The sequence below is a fragment of the Pelobates fuscus genome, chromosome 7 (genome assembly GCF_036172605.1).
Source record: "Pelobates fuscus isolate aPelFus1 chromosome 7, aPelFus1.pri, whole genome shotgun sequence".
NCBI classification, from domain to species: Eukaryota; Metazoa; Chordata; class Amphibia; order Anura; family Pelobatidae; genus Pelobates; species Pelobates fuscus.
The window spans coordinates 130,668,325-130,685,006 of record NC_086323.1 but is presented as its reverse complement, the minus strand read 5'-3'; the positions used below and the strand labels follow the sequence as shown (position 1 = coordinate 130,685,006).

At 41.9% G+C, this 16,682-nt stretch overlaps 2 protein-coding genes across 2 annotated transcripts; both read left to right on the top strand.

Annotated features, from left to right (window-relative positions):
- Positions 1-587: 587 nt before the first annotated feature.
- Positions 588-1,544, top strand: LOC134569218 (olfactory receptor 5AR1-like). The gene has a single exon (XM_063428133.1). It carries the CDS (start codon positions 588-590, stop codon positions 1,542-1,544), a length of 957 nt encoding a protein of 318 aa, XP_063284203.1.
- Positions 1,545-14,310: 12,766 nt separating this feature from the next.
- LOC134569217 (olfactory receptor 1G1-like) lies at positions 14,311-15,249 on the top strand. Its single transcript, XM_063428132.1, has one exon. The coding sequence runs from the start codon at positions 14,311-14,313 to the stop codon at positions 15,247-15,249; it is 939 nt and encodes a 312-aa protein (XP_063284202.1).
- Positions 15,250-16,682: the final 1,433 nt, after the last annotated feature.

Genomic DNA, 16,682 nt, shown 5'->3' with positions numbered 1-16,682 from the left:
TGAATGTTTATATATTTAAACTTTTTTTTCAATACATTTCAGTCAAACTTGAACAACATTGTCTGGTGGCTGCAACTTTGAAATCTGTTCCCTATCCAACTAAGGATGGTTTCCCTTAAAGTGACACAAAAGTTGATATACCTAGAGCCAGGAGTAAGGGCTTTAGAAAAGGCGAGCAGGTGGCATATGTGGTTATACATTGGTTACCTCTTTACTTCACCAGGTGGCTATTGCCTCTGTCTGTTTTTTGTCTGACTAACATTTTGTTTTCCTCTTGAATAAAACGTCTCTTTGTTTTTTCCCCAAGTGTTTAGCAGTTTGTTATCAAGTGTTTCCAACTCTCATTAAATGATTCACATTGCAATTAATGCCCTGAGACCTACTAGTTGGGATACACTGGTGCATGTGAGAAACCTCTGCGTACATTGTCACTCAGGAAATCGTTATATTTATAAGCTGACAGAAACACCTTTTGTCTATAGGAACAGTATTTTCAATGCTGAGCTTGGTTTGTCCCACTCTCAGACTGTTCATTCCTAATTTATGGCTTTCTTCATTTATTCTAAAATAAAAAGTTCAGTAAAATTATGAGAAACACCACAGAAGTAACTGTTTTTCTTTTAGCTCCGCTGTCAGATAATCCACAGACACTTTATTTTATTTTTATTATTTTCCTTCTCATCTATATGAATACTCTTATAATAAACTCCTTAATTATCTTCTTGACTATCACTGATCCCCAACTTTACACCCCCATGTACTTTTTTCTTGGAAACCTGGCATTTTTGGACATGTCCTGTTCATCAGTCACTGCACCAAGGATGCTCTCTGACTTCATCACCACTAATAACTCCATATCCTTTCCTGCTTGCATGATGCAAATATTTTTCATAATATATTTTCTAACTACAGAGCTTTTGCTGCTGGGTGCCATGTCCTACGACAGATTTGCTGCAATCTGTCACCCTCTGCATTATATTCAAATTATGTCCTGGAATGTCTGTTTCCTGCTTTCATCCATGGTTTGGGTTTTGGGCTTCTTGTACTCCTTGCTACATACACTTTGTTCACTAAGACTGACATTCTGTGACTCAAACATTATCCACAATTTCTTTTGTGACCTTCCTCACCTATTCCAAATTTCATGTACTGACACTAACATTAACATAATTGTCATCAATACTTTAGCAGGATTCGTGGGACATGTGGCTTTTCTTATAACTTTTATTCCATATACCCGTATTTTCAATACTATCTTTAGAATACGGACAAAGGAAGGAAAGATTAAGGCGTTTTCCACTTGCACATCTCACCTTACTGTGGTCTTTATATTCTATGCTTCCCTTATTTTCATCTACGTTGTACCTAACACACATTCTCTGTTAACTTTACATAAGATTATGTCTGTAATTTATGCTCTAATTAACCCTTTGCTAAATCCCCTGATCTATAGTGTGAGGAACAGGGAACTTAAAGCAGCTTTGGGAAGGACTGTGCAACACATTTCTTTGGAGGTAACTTTGAACTTTGACCTCACTCATTGAATATATTTATGTTGTTTGTATAGTGAATATTTTTGGAAATATCGATTTGTCTGGGTTTATACGTATAGATAAGTATTGTATACTGCTCATAAATGTATGTGTGGAAGTGCTCAACTGTACAGCATTCATATACATAGCCATACATTATTTACTAAACAAAATATTTACATCATATCATAATAACGTAAAAAATATCCGAGATATTATCTATTGAAGCTTCAGATCTTTGGATAAATTATTATTTTTGTAATTTCAAATATTGTCCCTGAAAATACAATAATAATACTGTATCATGTGTTAACTCAGTACAGTAACAAGAGTCTGTGCAGTGGATTTCAAAAAGAAAAATACCTATGCATAACTATGTTTTAATTTTGAAGACTTGTGGGAGAGTCTTCCCTGTTCTCTGCACACTGGCAGGTGTGTATTTTTCATCCAGCATTGTTGTAATGAAGTTATATGAGATGTCCCTTAATAGGACTGTACCTATTAACACTGCACACTGCATTTAAAGGGCCTGCATATATGCTGAAATATGGCAGCATCAAAATATTAACCCAAGTAAATGTCACTGTCACTATGCAGGATCCTCAGTTGGCCGCTAAGTATATGAAAAACAGTTTTTCAGAATTTTTTTAAAATATCTTTTTTTTTAAACAGAGGTATATTATGTATATGTTACCCACTCTTTTGGCAATGAAAGAGATAATGCTGAGATTAGGATGCAGATATATTGAAAAACTGTTTATGTAGCTATTAACCATTTCAGTGCCAATACGAGAATACTAGCTTTATGTGATTGGTTTGGTCTGTAGTATTGTTTAGTTTTTTTATAGATAAAAGCTTTTCTCATGCCTAACTAAATTTATTTCTTCGGAAATTTTACTGAATTTAATATGTTTATACATATCAAGTTAAAACTAACATTTATCTGTCAATGCAGATGGGGATGTTCATGAGCTTTGTTAGACTAAATGAATTGAGTCAACATACATCACTGCATAAAATACAAACAGTATAACAAAAAAGAACACTACAATACTAGTGAGTAGACTTGGGTGCTACTGAAATTTTCTGTTTTTGGAAAAAGAAAATTAAAATTTAGTCTGTAACAAATTAGTTATGCATTAGTTCATTTGTTTCAGAAATTTGATTTGGACAAATGAAATTCCACAAAAAACACAAAGCAGGCAAAGAAAATGTAAATCCATAAAGTGTACTAGGGATTAGAAAATGGATTAAGGAGTTATCTACTAAACCACTGTAAAATGTAAATTAAGGGAAAAAAAGCTATGTTCATAATTTTGGTCTTGCAGCTATTCAGCTTTTTTTCTTATGTCACTATTTTAGTTTCAATGAAAGAAATTCCCCAGGCACTCAAGGTTTTAAAGCTGCAGGCATTTTTAATGAAACAAAAAACAGCAACGGTTCAACCTACTATGTGGTCTACTGCCTGCGGCTTTAACACCTTGAGTGCCTGGAGAATTTTTTTCATTGCCTTATCATTGTGGGATTACTGGTCTTGCTCCGGAGCACCAGGTGGCTGCTGGAATTGAGTGCAGTTCGACCCATCACTTTTGCAACTATTTTAGTTTCAGTCAATTTTGTTTAGTTGATCCCTCCATAATTTGTTACAGTGATAGTGTACCCCTGGCATCTCTGCACATTGTGATTGCCATTAGTGATGTACCGAACTGTTCGCCAGCGAATAGTTCCCGGCGAACATAGCGTGTTCGCGTTCGCCACGGCGAACACATGCGCAGTTCGATCCGCCCCCTATTCGTCATCATTTAGCAAACTTTGACCCTGTGCCTCACGGTCAGCAGACACATTCCAGCAAATTAGCAGCAGACCCTCCCTTCCAGACCCTCCCACCTCCTGTACAGCATCCATTTTAGATTCATTCTGAAGCTGCATTCTTAGATAGAGGAGGGAAAGTGTAGCTGCTGCTCATTAGATAGGGAAATTGATAGCTAGGCTAGGGTATTCAGTGTCCACTACAATCCTGAAGGACTCATCTGATCTCTGCTGTAAGAACAGCACCCCAAAAAGCCATGTTTAGGGCTAGAACATCAGTCTGCTTTTTCTTTTTTTTTTCTGTGTAATGTAGCGTCTGGGTGTCAGGCCTTCAGCGTGTACTCTGCCAACCTCAGCAAGTGTACTTTGCCACTCATATCTGGTGTCTGTATAGCGTGCTTTTACAAAGAAAAAAAGTTTTTCAGTGTAAGCTAATAGCAGTCAGTGTCCTTAAAGCAAGTGTCAGGCCTTCAGCGTGTGCTCTGCCAACCTCAGCAAGTGTAATTTGCCACTCATATCTGGTGTCTGTATAGCGAGCTTTTACAAAGAAAAAAAGTTTTTCAATGTAAGCTAATAGCAGTCAGTGTCCTTAAAGCGGGTGTCAGGCCTTCAGCATGTGCTCTGCCAACCTCAGCAAGTGTACTTTGCCACTCATACCTGGTGTCTCTATAGCGTGCCTTTACAAAGAAAAAACGTTTTCACTGTTATAGATTGAATAGCAGTTAGTTGTCTTCAAGCGGGTGTGTCAGGCCTACAGCGTGTACTCTGTAGACCTCTGCCATTGCACATTGCCACTCATATCTGGTGTCACAATAGCGTGCATTTAAAACCCCAAAACTTTTTTCACTGTTATAGATTGAATAGCAGTTAGTGGTCTTCAAGCGGGTGTGTCAGGCCAACAGCGTGTACTCTGCAGACCTCTGCCATTGCACATTGTCACTCATATCTGGTGTCACAATAGCGTGCATTTAAAACCAAAAAACCTTTTCCACTGTTATAGATTGAATAGCAGTTAGTTGTCTTCAAGCGGGTGTGTCAGGCCTACAGCGTGTACTCTGCAGACCTCTGCCATTGCATATTGCCACTCATATCTGGTGTCACAATAGCGTGCATTTAAAACCCAAAAACTTTTTTCACTGTTATAGATTGAATAGCAGTTAGTTGTCTTCAAGCGGGTGTGTCAGGCCTACAGCGTGTACTCTGCAGACCTCTGCCAGTGCACATTGCCACTCATATCTGGTGTCACAATAGCGTGCATTTAAAACCCAAAAACTTTTTTCACTGTTATAGATTGAATAGCAGTTGTCTGCAAGCGTCAGAAACTCACCCCCTTGCCCGGCGTCTGACACCTGGCTTGTCTGAACTATTACCCTGCCAGCTTTTACCATACAAGCTGGTGGAGTCTGAGGCATTAAAAAAAAATTGTAGCTATTGGGACACCGCAGTGGAAGGTACCCGGACAAAATTTATTTGCACAAAAGGCAATCTCCAACCTGTACTCGACTGTGCAAAAGGAAGTAATGGCATGTCTGGCACACAGTGTTGGGGCAAGGGTCCATCTAACCACTGATACCTGGTCTGCAAAGCATGGTCAGGGTAAACCTGCTGACGGCTGCCAAGCATGGAATGCGTGGCTCTGCAGAGGAGTTGGTGACACCGCCATGACTTGCAGGCAGGCTTGCTGCCACCTCCTCTACTCCTCCTACCCCATCCTCTTCCATAACCTCCTCGGCTGAGTCCTCTTCTGCTGCTGCGTCTTGCTCCACATCAACGGCACCCCACCCCCAGCTCCCCAGGTACTATTCCACATCCCTATTCTGCTCTGTGTCAGTTTGTATCAGGGATCCTTAGGATAGGTGTCAATCCATACCTGCCAAGTGACCCTATGTAGGGGGAACAGTCTCTATTCTGCTCTGTGTCAGTGTGTATCAGGGGCTTTGAGGACAGGTGTCAATCCATATCTGCCAAGTGACCCTATGTAGGGGGAACAGTCTTTATTCTGCTCTGTGTCAGTGTGTATCAGGGGCTTTGAGGACAGGTGTCAATCCACATCTGCCAAGTGACCCTATGTAGGGGGAACAGTCTCTATTCTGCTCTGTGTCAGTGTGTATCAGGGGCTTTGAGGACAGGTGTCAATCCATATCTGACAAGTGACCCTATGTAGGGGGAACAGTCTCTATTCTGCTTTGTGTCAGTGTGTATCAGGGTTCTTTGAGGACAGGTGTCAATCCATATCAGCCAAGTGACCCTATGTAGGGGGAACGGTCTCTGTTCTGCTCTGTGTCAGTGTGTATCAGGGGCTTTGAGGACTGGTGTCAATCCATATCTGCCAAGTGACCTTATGTAGGGGTAACAGTCTCTATTCTGCTCTGTGTCAGTGTGTATCATGGTCTCTGAGGACATGTGTCAATCCATACCTGCCAAGTGACCCTATGTAGGGGGAACAGTCCCTATTCTGCTCTGTGTCAGTTTGTATCATGGTCTCTGAGGACAGGTGTCAATCCATACCTGCCAAGTGACCCTATGTAGGGGGAACAGTCCCTATTCTGCTCTGTGTCAGTGTGTATCAGGGGCTTTGAGGACAGGTGTCAATCCATATCTGCCAAGTGACACTATGTAGGGGTAACAGTCTCTATTCTGCTCTTTGTCAGTGTGTATCATGGTCTCTGAGGACAGGTGTCAATCCATACCTGCCAAGTGACCCTATGTAAGGGGAACAGTCCCTATTCTGCTCTGTGTCAGTGTGTATCATGGTCTCTGAGGACAGGTGTCAATCCATACCTGCCAAGTGACCCGATGTAGGGGGAACAGTCCATTTTCTGCTCTGTGTCAGTGTGTATCAGGGGCTCTGAGGACAGGTGTCAATCCATATCTGCCAAGTGACCCTATGTAGGCGGAACAGTCCCTATTCTGCTCTGTGTCACTGTGTATCAGGGGCTTTGAGGACAGGTGTCAATCCATATCTGCCAAGTGACCCTATGTAGGGGTAACAGTCTCTATTCTGCTCTTTTTCATTGTGTATCAGGGGCTTTGAGGACAGATGTCAATCCATATCTGCCAAGTGACCCTATGTAGGGGGAACAGTCTCTATTCTGCTCTTTGTCAGTGTGTATCAGGGGCTTTGAGGACAGGTGTCAATCCATATCTGCCAAGTGACCCTATGTAGGGGGAACAGTCTCTATTCTGCTCTGTGTCAGTGTGTATCAGGGGCTTTGAGGACAGGTGTCAATCCATATCTGCCAAGTGAACAGTCCCTATTTTGCTCTGTGTCAGTGTGTATCAGGGGCTTTGAGGACATGTGTCAATCCATATCTGCCAAGTGACCCTATGTAGGGGTAACAGTCTCTATTCTGCTCTGTGTCAGTGTGTATCATGGTCTCTGAGGACAGGTGTTAATCGATACCTGCCAAGTGACCCTATGTAGGGGGAACAGTCTCGGGATTTGAGTAGCTCGGCATCCAACCTTGTGCAAATGGGGTCTTTCATGCTGTCGTGCCTTTTGAGGGACTCTCGTATAAAAAGGCTGAAGGAGAACGACCTGTGTTGTGTGTCCACGCTACTAGACCCCTGGTATAAGCAGACAGTGGCGGAAATGTTACCGAATTACAAGTCGGAAAGGATGCAGCATTTGCAAAATAAATTAAAAAGTATGCTTTACACAGCGTATAAGGGTGATGTCACAGCACAATGGGAATCTAACAGGGGAAGAGGTGAAAGTCATCCTCCTCCTCCCACGACCGCGCCTTATCTGCCAAGTGACCCTATGTAGGGGGAACAGTCCCTATTCTGCTCTGTGTCAGTGTGTATCAGGGTCCCTGAGGACAGGTGTCAATCCATATCTGCCAAGTGACCCTATGTAGGGGTAACAGTCTCTATTCTGCTCTGTGTCAGTGTGTATCATGGTCTCTGAGGACATGTGTCAATCCATACCTGCCAAGTGACCCTATGTAGGGGGAACAGTCCCTATTCTGCTCTGTGTCAGTGTGTATCAGGGGCTTTGAGGACAGGTGTCAATCCATATCTGCCAAGTGACCCTATGTAGGGGTAACAGTCTCTATTCTACTCTGTGTCAGTGTGTATCAGGGGCTTTGAGGACAGGTGTCAATCCATATCTGTCAAGTGACCCTATGTAGGGGGAACAGTCTCTGTTCTGCTCTGTGTCAGTGTGTATCAGTGTGTGACAGTGTGTATTACATATTCGAAATCAGCACACTTCCAACATAAACACTTCCAAAAATCAGCCAAATCCCTCCAGCGGATCAAAAGTTAGCTAGAGGTCCCTTTATGACCAACCGCAAGCACAATTTCCTGCCCAAAACAGTTCCATAGATTTGGGCTGTGCGGCCGGTCAATTTCATGCGAAAAAACGACTAAGTCCCATTTCGAACGGGACTTAGTCTCTGGAGCTGAAAAACGAAGTGTAGGAGAAGGTAAGGGTCAGCGGTATTCGGTAAAATGTGTAGCCGATTTCAGTTCCTCAGTTCCATTAATTTGGCTACACATACCGCTGACCTCGTTCGAATGAACAAAGATGGCCGCCGCCACGTGTTCGTTTGTCGAATGGCGGCCACTTCGACTACTTCGGCACTTCGGCTGCATCCGAAGTGCCCATTTAAAGCTGCAGCACTGTTCCAAATTATTTAAAGGGACAGTCTTATAAAATCCAATCTGCTAAAAGAGTCTTTAACAGGTAATACCTTCCAGGGGCCATAGTCTTAAAGGGTATTGTTACCCAAAGTCTCAATATGGCCCCAGACAGTTCTTAAAGGGCCAGCAGCAGCCCAATATAAAATAAAACATGCCCAAATGTAGTTTTTAAAGTGCAATATGTCCAGGGGCCATAGTCAGCGGGCAGGAGGCGGGCAAACAGGCCTCTCCAATGCTCAGTGGCGAGGTTGGTTTCGCCACAAGTCCCTATTCTGTTCTGTGTCAGAGTGTATCAGGGGCTTTGAGGACAGGTGTCAATCCATATCTGCCAAGTGACCCAATGTGGGGGTAACAGTCTCTATTCTGCTCTTTGTCAGTGTGTATCATGGTCTCTGAGGACAGGTGTCAATCCATACCTGCCAAGTGACCCTATGTAGGGGGAACAGTCCCTATTCTGCTCTGTGTCAGTGTGTATCATGGTCTCTGAGGACAGGTGTCAATCCATACCTGCCAAGTGACCCTATGTAGGGGGAACAGTCCCTATTCTGCTCTGTGTCAGTGTGTATCAGGGGCTTTGAGGACAGGTGTCAATCCATATCTGCCAAGTGACCCTATGTAAGGGGAACAGTCCCTATTCTGCTCTGTGTGAGGAGGAGGAACTGGAAATTAGTAGCTCGGCATCCAACCTTGTGCAAATGGGGTCTTTCATTCTGTCGTGCCTGTTGAGGGACCCTCGTATAAAAAGGCTGAAGGAGAACGACCTGTACTGGGTGTCCACGCTACTAGACCCCCGGTATAAGCAGACAGTGGCAGAAATGTTACCGAAATACAAGTCGGAAAGGATGCAGCATTTGCAAAATAAATTAAAAAGTATGCTTTACACAGCGTATAAGGGTGATGTCACAGCACAACGGGAATCAAACAGGGGAAGAGGTGAAAGTCATCCTCCTCCTCCCACGACCACGCCATATCTGCCAAGTGACCCTATGTAGGGGGAACAGTCCTTATTCTGCTCTGTGTCAGTGTGTATCAGGGATCCTAAGGATAGGTGTCAATCCATATCTGCCAAGTGACCCTATGTAGGGGGAACAGTCCCTATTCTGCTCTGTGTCAGTGTGTATCAGGGATCCTAAGGATAGGTGTCAATCCATATCTGCCAAGTGACCCTATGTAGGGGGAACAGTCGCTATTCTGCTCTGTGTCAGTGTGTATCAGGGTCTCTGAGGACAGGATTCAATCCATATGTCAAGGTGTCAATATGTCATATGTCAGGTGTCAATCCATATCGATTGTGATTTAGGAATGTTAGGTGATTTCTGCCCTTTATGGATTAAAACCAGACTCTGCATCAACTGTGTAATTTTCCATGGGAGTTTTGCCATGGATCCCCCTCCTTCATGCCACAGTCCAGGTGTTAGTCCCCTTGAAACAACATTTCCATCATTTTTGTGTCCAGAAAGAGTCCCTGGGGGTTTTAAAATTCGCCTGCCCATTGAAGTCAATGGCGGTTCGCCCGGTTCGCCGGTTCGCGAACGTTTGCAGAAGTTCCCGTTCGCCGTTCGCGAACCGAAAATGTTGTGTTCGCGACATCACTACTGCTGGGTGTTGTGCCCTGTCAATTTCCCACCTAGGGTCAGGGATGTCGGGTAACAGGGACTTTAAAATTCTCGAGGACCATATTCTGTACTGGCCCCTCATCTCTTGTTTCCGGTATGCCTCTAATTTTAATATTATTACGACGGGACTGTTTAACCCCTTAAGGACACATGACATGTCTGACACGTCATGATTCCATTTTATTCCAGAAGTTTGGTCCTTAAGGGGTTAATAAGGTACTCAAAGGCCACTTCCAAGGCATCAAGCTGTCCCCCATTCAAAGCTCTGTGACAAAAGATCGGTGTGTGCTTTGGCTACAACCTCTAACTTCACCTCCAGAGTAGCAGTCCTAGCTCCCATTGCCTGAATCTCCATCCTGATATCCCGAGCTTTCTTCTCTATCTCACCAGCCAGAAACATTCTATCCTCCTTAATTTGTGCAAAGATCCGCTGTGTGCCTTCCAGCCAGGAAATATCAACGGTAGAAGCAGCTGCTTGCAGAGCCGCATTTGAAGCTCCCTCTTCCAGGTCTGCATGGCTGTCTGACATCTCCACCGGAGCTTTTGCGACCATAGTCTTTACGGCATTTGCGGCATTGTCAGTACTGTCATCTACATCAGTGATTCTTGAGACCGGCTGGAACATGGAGTGAAGTGCGCTTCCCCTGGGCTTCAACTTGGATCCTTTCCAAGAGGCTTTCACAGGTAACATTAACGTAAGTTTATCGTTCGGGAAAGGGTGGATTAAAATGCAGGAAAACAAACTTAAAGAAATAAGGAGGCAAAGGGGTATATATAAAAAGTAACACTGATTCAGGGCATGTATTTAAGCATGCGGGCTTCAGTAACGGAGCTCTTTGCCTGAGCGCCTACCTACATCGACAATCAGGCCACACAACTCACAATATTTAATTTTATCTTTTTTATCCCTGAAAATTACATTAACAATCTTTTAAGTATAATAGATTTTTGTTTCCCTTCGTGAAATACTTACCTGAGATATTAACAAAAATATTATTCTAATTGATTTTTGTAATTCTTTTTTAGCTCAAATAAGTTACTTTACTTGGGTACTTATGTGCAATTAAGTGTACCACAAATTGTGCAGACAAATGTCACCTTATATAGCATATTGGTGTCCTATCTAAAGTACCAGCCTGCATGATATGGGTTTGTAAAGCATTACTAAAATGTGTTATATAAGCATTCTATGTGAAATGTCTCAGACAACAAAAATATTTTTATTTGGTGAATGTTATTAAGTAAATAGATATAAGCTGTGGCAATACATTTTATTTAAAATTATATTAAATTCTTAACTCTTTTTTTTTTATAATACATTATACAATTTATATAGTGTAACTTATCTAACACTTGGTTTTTGAAACCCACATATGGTGCATTTAACAAGTCTCAATTAATTATGTGTGTTATGCTTTCATCCTTTTTCCACTCTATATGAGAGATCATTGTGCAGGAACTTAATGATGCATCTAAGCAGCACTGCCAGAGGAATCAGAAAGTGATGCGGTAAAGTGGGACAGCCGGACACCATACGCCCAGTGTGAGGTCATCAGAATGGGCATTACAAACACTATACAGCTGGGCTAAACAGTCCTCCAAAGCCTTCTTCATGAAGTCATGAATGTGAGAGCCAATCAGGATACAGACAGGGGAACGTAAGGAAGCAAGCTATGCTGGACACAGTAAAACACGTTTTTGATCAAGAGGACCACTAGATGAGTTTTTCTTGTATATGTTACTTCTTTTTTGCATTTTAATAATTTGTTTTTAATGTAATTTTCAACAAATGTTATTTGACATATACTATTTATCCAGTGGATCCTCTCCTGCTGTTGCTGTTTTAAAGAAGGGTGGTAGCCCCTGTTAAGACCTGCAGTAATGATGGTACTGCGGTCTTCTATTCCTTTCCCAATAGCTGAGCATAAGTGATTATAACTGCAGTTAGGAGGTAGAGGAATAGTGTAGATGAATGCAGCTTCCAAGACGATTCTCCCCAGCAAGTAGAATATTCCTCAAGCATGAGCCTAGACGTCATGAAGGGTGTAACAGGAATAACTTTTATTGATGCTACACTGGCTTTTATGAGAATCCTCCTGCAAGAGGACCTCCCACAGTAAACAAAGACAATAACCAATCAGCATACAGATATACAGTAACACCCTCCCTCTCTCTGCCTGGAAGATATTGAGATAAGTTAAGGAATAACCCAATTATCTCCAGGCAGAGGGCACACAATTTTCCCAAAAATTAGAACACCCCTTTATACAATAGGTATACCCTGATAGTCCTGATTCAAATTTCACCCAGATCAGTTCAGGGGTTCTCAAAAAGTATGGAAGTCATAAGTTACCGACCACACATGAGGCTCCTGCCCAAAACAGTTCCACGAATTCAGCGTGTGCGGTCGGTCAATTCAGAAAATTGCATAAAAATGAATAAAGTCCCGAATGGAGCCTCCTGGCTCATAGGAGCGGTTCGTATGAACCAAACTACCGAATGGCGCTCTCCTGGCTGTTTAGGAACTAAAGGAAGCAGGCGTTCGTATGTTTCAGCGGTGGTTAGGGAAGTCGAGTGTCTGATTTTAGTTCCAGACACTCGATGACCAAGTCCCGCTGCCTCCTTTCGTGAAAACAAGATGGCCCCCGTTTTCTGTTCCACGTGGCATTAGGCTATATGAACGTCGGCCGCCCAGAGAGTGCTTAATAGACAGTTCTCTTTGAAGTTAATGAGCCAGGAGGGTGTTCGGTAGTTTTAAACTGCCGAACTAATAAATCCAAAACACACGAAATGTTGTAGAAAAGCACGAACACGGAAGAAAATGCCGAAACTCAGTCTATTTTCTTCACAGCCCCCTTACACGCACATCTACCATTTTACCCAGAGCCAGGCTTAGGCTCTTATTAGGGTGAGTATCCATTTGTACATTGCCCCCGATAATTCCATTTGTACTAGGGCCCTTCCTAGTATTCTCTCCCTTTTGTATGAGGACACCTTATTTAAAGAAAAAAAGAGGGTTTTGTCACCAGAGCAAACACAAACTGATGTGATCTGAGCCTATCCTAGAGGGCTCTTTTCCATGTGAGTGGGTCCAATTTAGAGCTGGATGCTCTCTCTCATCATTGATAAAACCCTTGCAGTGTAGGACTCAGCTTATTAGCTGAGAGATCATTGGATGCTCTCAGTCAGTGAGCTAGCCCTGTACAGCAGTGCTTGGTACTAGAGAAAAAATTGAAGCTAAATGCAGGAGCTCTTTTCAGCCTTCTCTCCAAGGCTCTTGAAGTCCATAACATTCAACACTCACAGTGATACCGTGACCACCTAAAGATATAAAAGTTTATTCAATAAATTAAGAATTTAGGGTAAATTCAAGGTGAAATTTTAATTTAGGTTCAAAATAGGCAAAATGTAAAAATTGGCTAAGTCAGTTATGATGTATGATGACCTAGGACGCTGAAAATACACATGGTGCAGGCATTGCAGGCGTGGTGGTGATGCACCGAGAGGTACAGCATTCATGCCACAAATCTCTGCTCAGAGAGAACCCTGAAGTCGCCCAAATTGCCTGTCAAATACTGCCAAACATCGCTAAATACCTTGCTGATATAACAGACTTCATAGACAATAGAGACCAAGGACTCAGAGTTTATTATCCCAACGTGCTGCAGCTGGATGTCCATGTGGTGACTTGAGTTAAGGCCCACAGCGCTTGGGATTCGTATAAGCTCCCTGTCCTTGGATCCATATGAGCTCTGAGTGAGTTGTGATGATAGGAACTATGGCTCCTCTGTGAGTGCTCGTGGCAGGGACAGTGCCCTGAGGCCTTCATTATAAGCTGTCCGATCTTTTGGAGCTTGGGGCAAGCTGACCAACTTGGCTTGCAGTTTTGTCTGGTTGAGGATACTCTTCAACCTAACAGTCTCATAAATCCTAGACAAGTAACAAATAAGTTATGCCTGAGCTGAGAGACTTAGTATTATTAATATACTGGACTGATTATTTGCTGTATTGAGGACATTAAAGTCACCAGAACCATTGCAGCTTAACATAATGGTTGTGGTGTTGATAATGTCCTTGAACGCTAAGTACTGTAGGGAAAAGGCAGGTTAAATTGCTGCCTAAGAACATCTCTAGTAGTGGTCACCCAGACAGCCATTAGAAGTATTCCCTGCGTCAGTGCCAGTGTCAGTGCTGTGACAGTGTGCAGTGTACAGTGTGCTGAATGCTCCTCATAGAGATGCATTGATTCAATGTAGTGGAAGTTTTGGGGGGTTTTTTTGCTCTCCTCTGAACTTGACTACACTTCTAGATTGATCCATCAGTTCTCAGCTGCTGACAAACGTTTAAGTGTCTATAATAAAATAAAACTTTCTTTGCTATTTCCATAAGTGTTTAGGAGTTTGTTATCAAATGTTTTTAATTCTTAAGAAATAATTCACATTGCAATTAATGTCCTGAGACCTACTAGTTGGGATTTGCAGAGAATACACTGGTGCGTATGAGAGACCTCTGCGAACGTTGTCACAAAGGAAAACATTTTATATTTATATGAGATGATAGAAACACCTTGTGTCTTTAGGATCAGTATTGTCAGTGCTGAGCTCTGTGTGTCTTTATATATTCTTTATTGGCTTGTCTCACTGTCAGACTGTTCATTCCTAATTAATGTTCTTCTTCATTTATTTTAAGAAAGTTCAGTAAAAGTAATGGGAAACACAACAGAAGCTACTGTTTTTCATTTAACTCCGCTGTCAAATAATCCAGGGACACTGTATATGTTATTTATTGTTTTCCTTCTGATCTACTTAAGTACTCTTATAATAAACTCCCTAATTATCCTCTTGTTTATCACTGATGCCCAGCTCCACACCCCCATGTACTTCTTTCTTGGAAACCTGGCGTTTTTGGACATGTCCTTATCATCAGTCACTGCACCAAGGATGCTCTCTGACTTCCTCACCACAAATAACTCAATATCCTTTCCTGCTTGTATAATGCAAATATTTTTCCTAATATATTTTGCACCTTCAGAGCTTTTCCTGCTAGCTGTCATGTCCTATGATAGATTTGCTGCAATCTGTCACCCTCTGCATTACATTCAGATTATGTCCTCACATGTCTGTTCCCTGCTTTCATCTATGGTTTGGGTGTTTGGCTTATTTTACTCCTTGATACATACACTTTGTTCACTGAGGCTGACATTCTGTGGCTCAAACATTATCCACAATTTCTTTTGTGACCTTCCTCAGCTATTCCAAATTTCATGTACTGACTCTTTCATAAACGTAATGATCACACTTATTTTAGGAGGACTTGTGGGTCTTGTGGCTTCTCCTATGACTTTTATACCATACATCCGTATTTTCAGCACTATCCTCAGAATCCGGACAAAGGACGGAAAGCTTAAAGCTTTTTCCACATGTACGTCTCACCTTACTGTGGTTTTTATATTCTATGCTTCACTTGTTTTCATATACTTTGTACCTAACACACGTTCTCTCATCTTATACAAGATTGTGTCTGTAATGTATGCTGTAATTAACCCTTTGCTAAATCCTCTAATCTATAGTGTGAGGAACAAGGAACTCAAGGCAGCTTTGGGAAGGACTATGCAACACATTTCTTTGTTTCAAGGTACTAAGTGAACTTTGACCTCACTTATTGAATATAGTTGTTCTTTGTGTAATGAATATATTTTCAAATGTCGTCAATTTTCTTTGCTTACAGATAAGTGTTGTATAGTGCTCATTAATAGTATTGGAATGCCCACTTATACAGCATTCATATACATAGCTATAAATTATTTACTAAACAAGATATTCACTACATGTCATTAAACTGTAAAAAACAAACAAAGTTACCATCTATTGCATCCGCAAACTTTGGTTAAATTGTTCTATTTTAAGGTCCAAATAATTCCCTGAAAATACAATAATAATACGGTGATGATTTGTTTACTCAGTACAGTAAGAAGTGTCTGTGCCGTGTATTTCTAAGGAAAGTAAAATATATCACCTATATATAATTATGTTTTTCTACTGTTGAAGACTTGAGGAAGAGTCTTGCCTGTTCTCTGCACCCTGTCAGATGTCTATTTGAGATACAGCATTGTTGTAATAAAGTTATATGAGATGTTCCCTAATAGGACTGGCAATATTAACAGGGCACACTGCATTTTTTTTTTTATTGTAAATACGTAGTTTTTATTGTTTTGTTTAAAAAAATTTAGGGTACAGAAAGAAGAAGGGGGAGGGAGTAAGACAAGAGCCAGTGGTCTCCTGAACAGTTGCATGGATCACATCACAGTTTAGGTACATCTGTCATATTCATGTTGTATTGAGAGGACTTTAAGTCCCTTTGTATGTACTCAGGTACTCAGGATGAGGGCGTTTCCCTAGTGATAGTATGACTATGTACATAGCTATTGTCCCCGGCACCTCTATCTGCTATCCTCTGGTGGTGTTACATGATTTTTCAAAGAGTTTGGATTATGTTGGGTTTTTCCCCTGTAGAGGTTATGATTATCAGGCAGATCTGTCCGTAGTAGCAGCGCTTGCAGTTGGGGGTGTCTGATAACCTCAAGTTTGCCTCTATTTTATTTTATTGTTTGTGTTGCCGCTTATTTCATCTGAGGGGTTCCAGTCTGTTATCTCCTAGCTTGGAATGGTTGTGGGGTAGTGGTGATGTTATGGGCTTCCCTCAGTGTTACATAGAATCTCACCTAGGTTTCACATAAATAATGTTTCCCTCATTTTATTTTGTTGCCACTTAAAGTCGATCTACGTGATTCTCGTCAGTTTTACAGTTGGGGCTGTCAGATTTATGAGTGTCTGAGCGTATCTCTGTCTCCATTTTTCAAGTTGCTTGAGTGGTATGGTATGTATTCGGTCTGTCAGTTCTGCGCGTGCCTAGTATTGGCGTATGTCATGTAAGAGGTGTGCGTTCTGGTGTGGTCGCAGTCTCCCATCTGTGCCTTGCTGCTTTTCATTTCCAGTGTGGTCTTTCATCTGTCAAGCTGAGCTGGACACTATTAATTATCCCATCGGGGGAGCTCCTCTCTCCTTAGCTTCCCTCGCTA

Coding starts and splice junctions, on each gene's coding strand:
- LOC134569217 (XM_063428132.1), top strand. CDS start 14,311: ATGGGAAACACAACAGAAGCTACTGTTTTTCATTTAACTCCGCTGTCA.
- LOC134569218 (XM_063428133.1), top strand. CDS start 588: ATGAGAAACACCACAGAAGTAACTGTTTTTCTTTTAGCTCCGCTGTCA.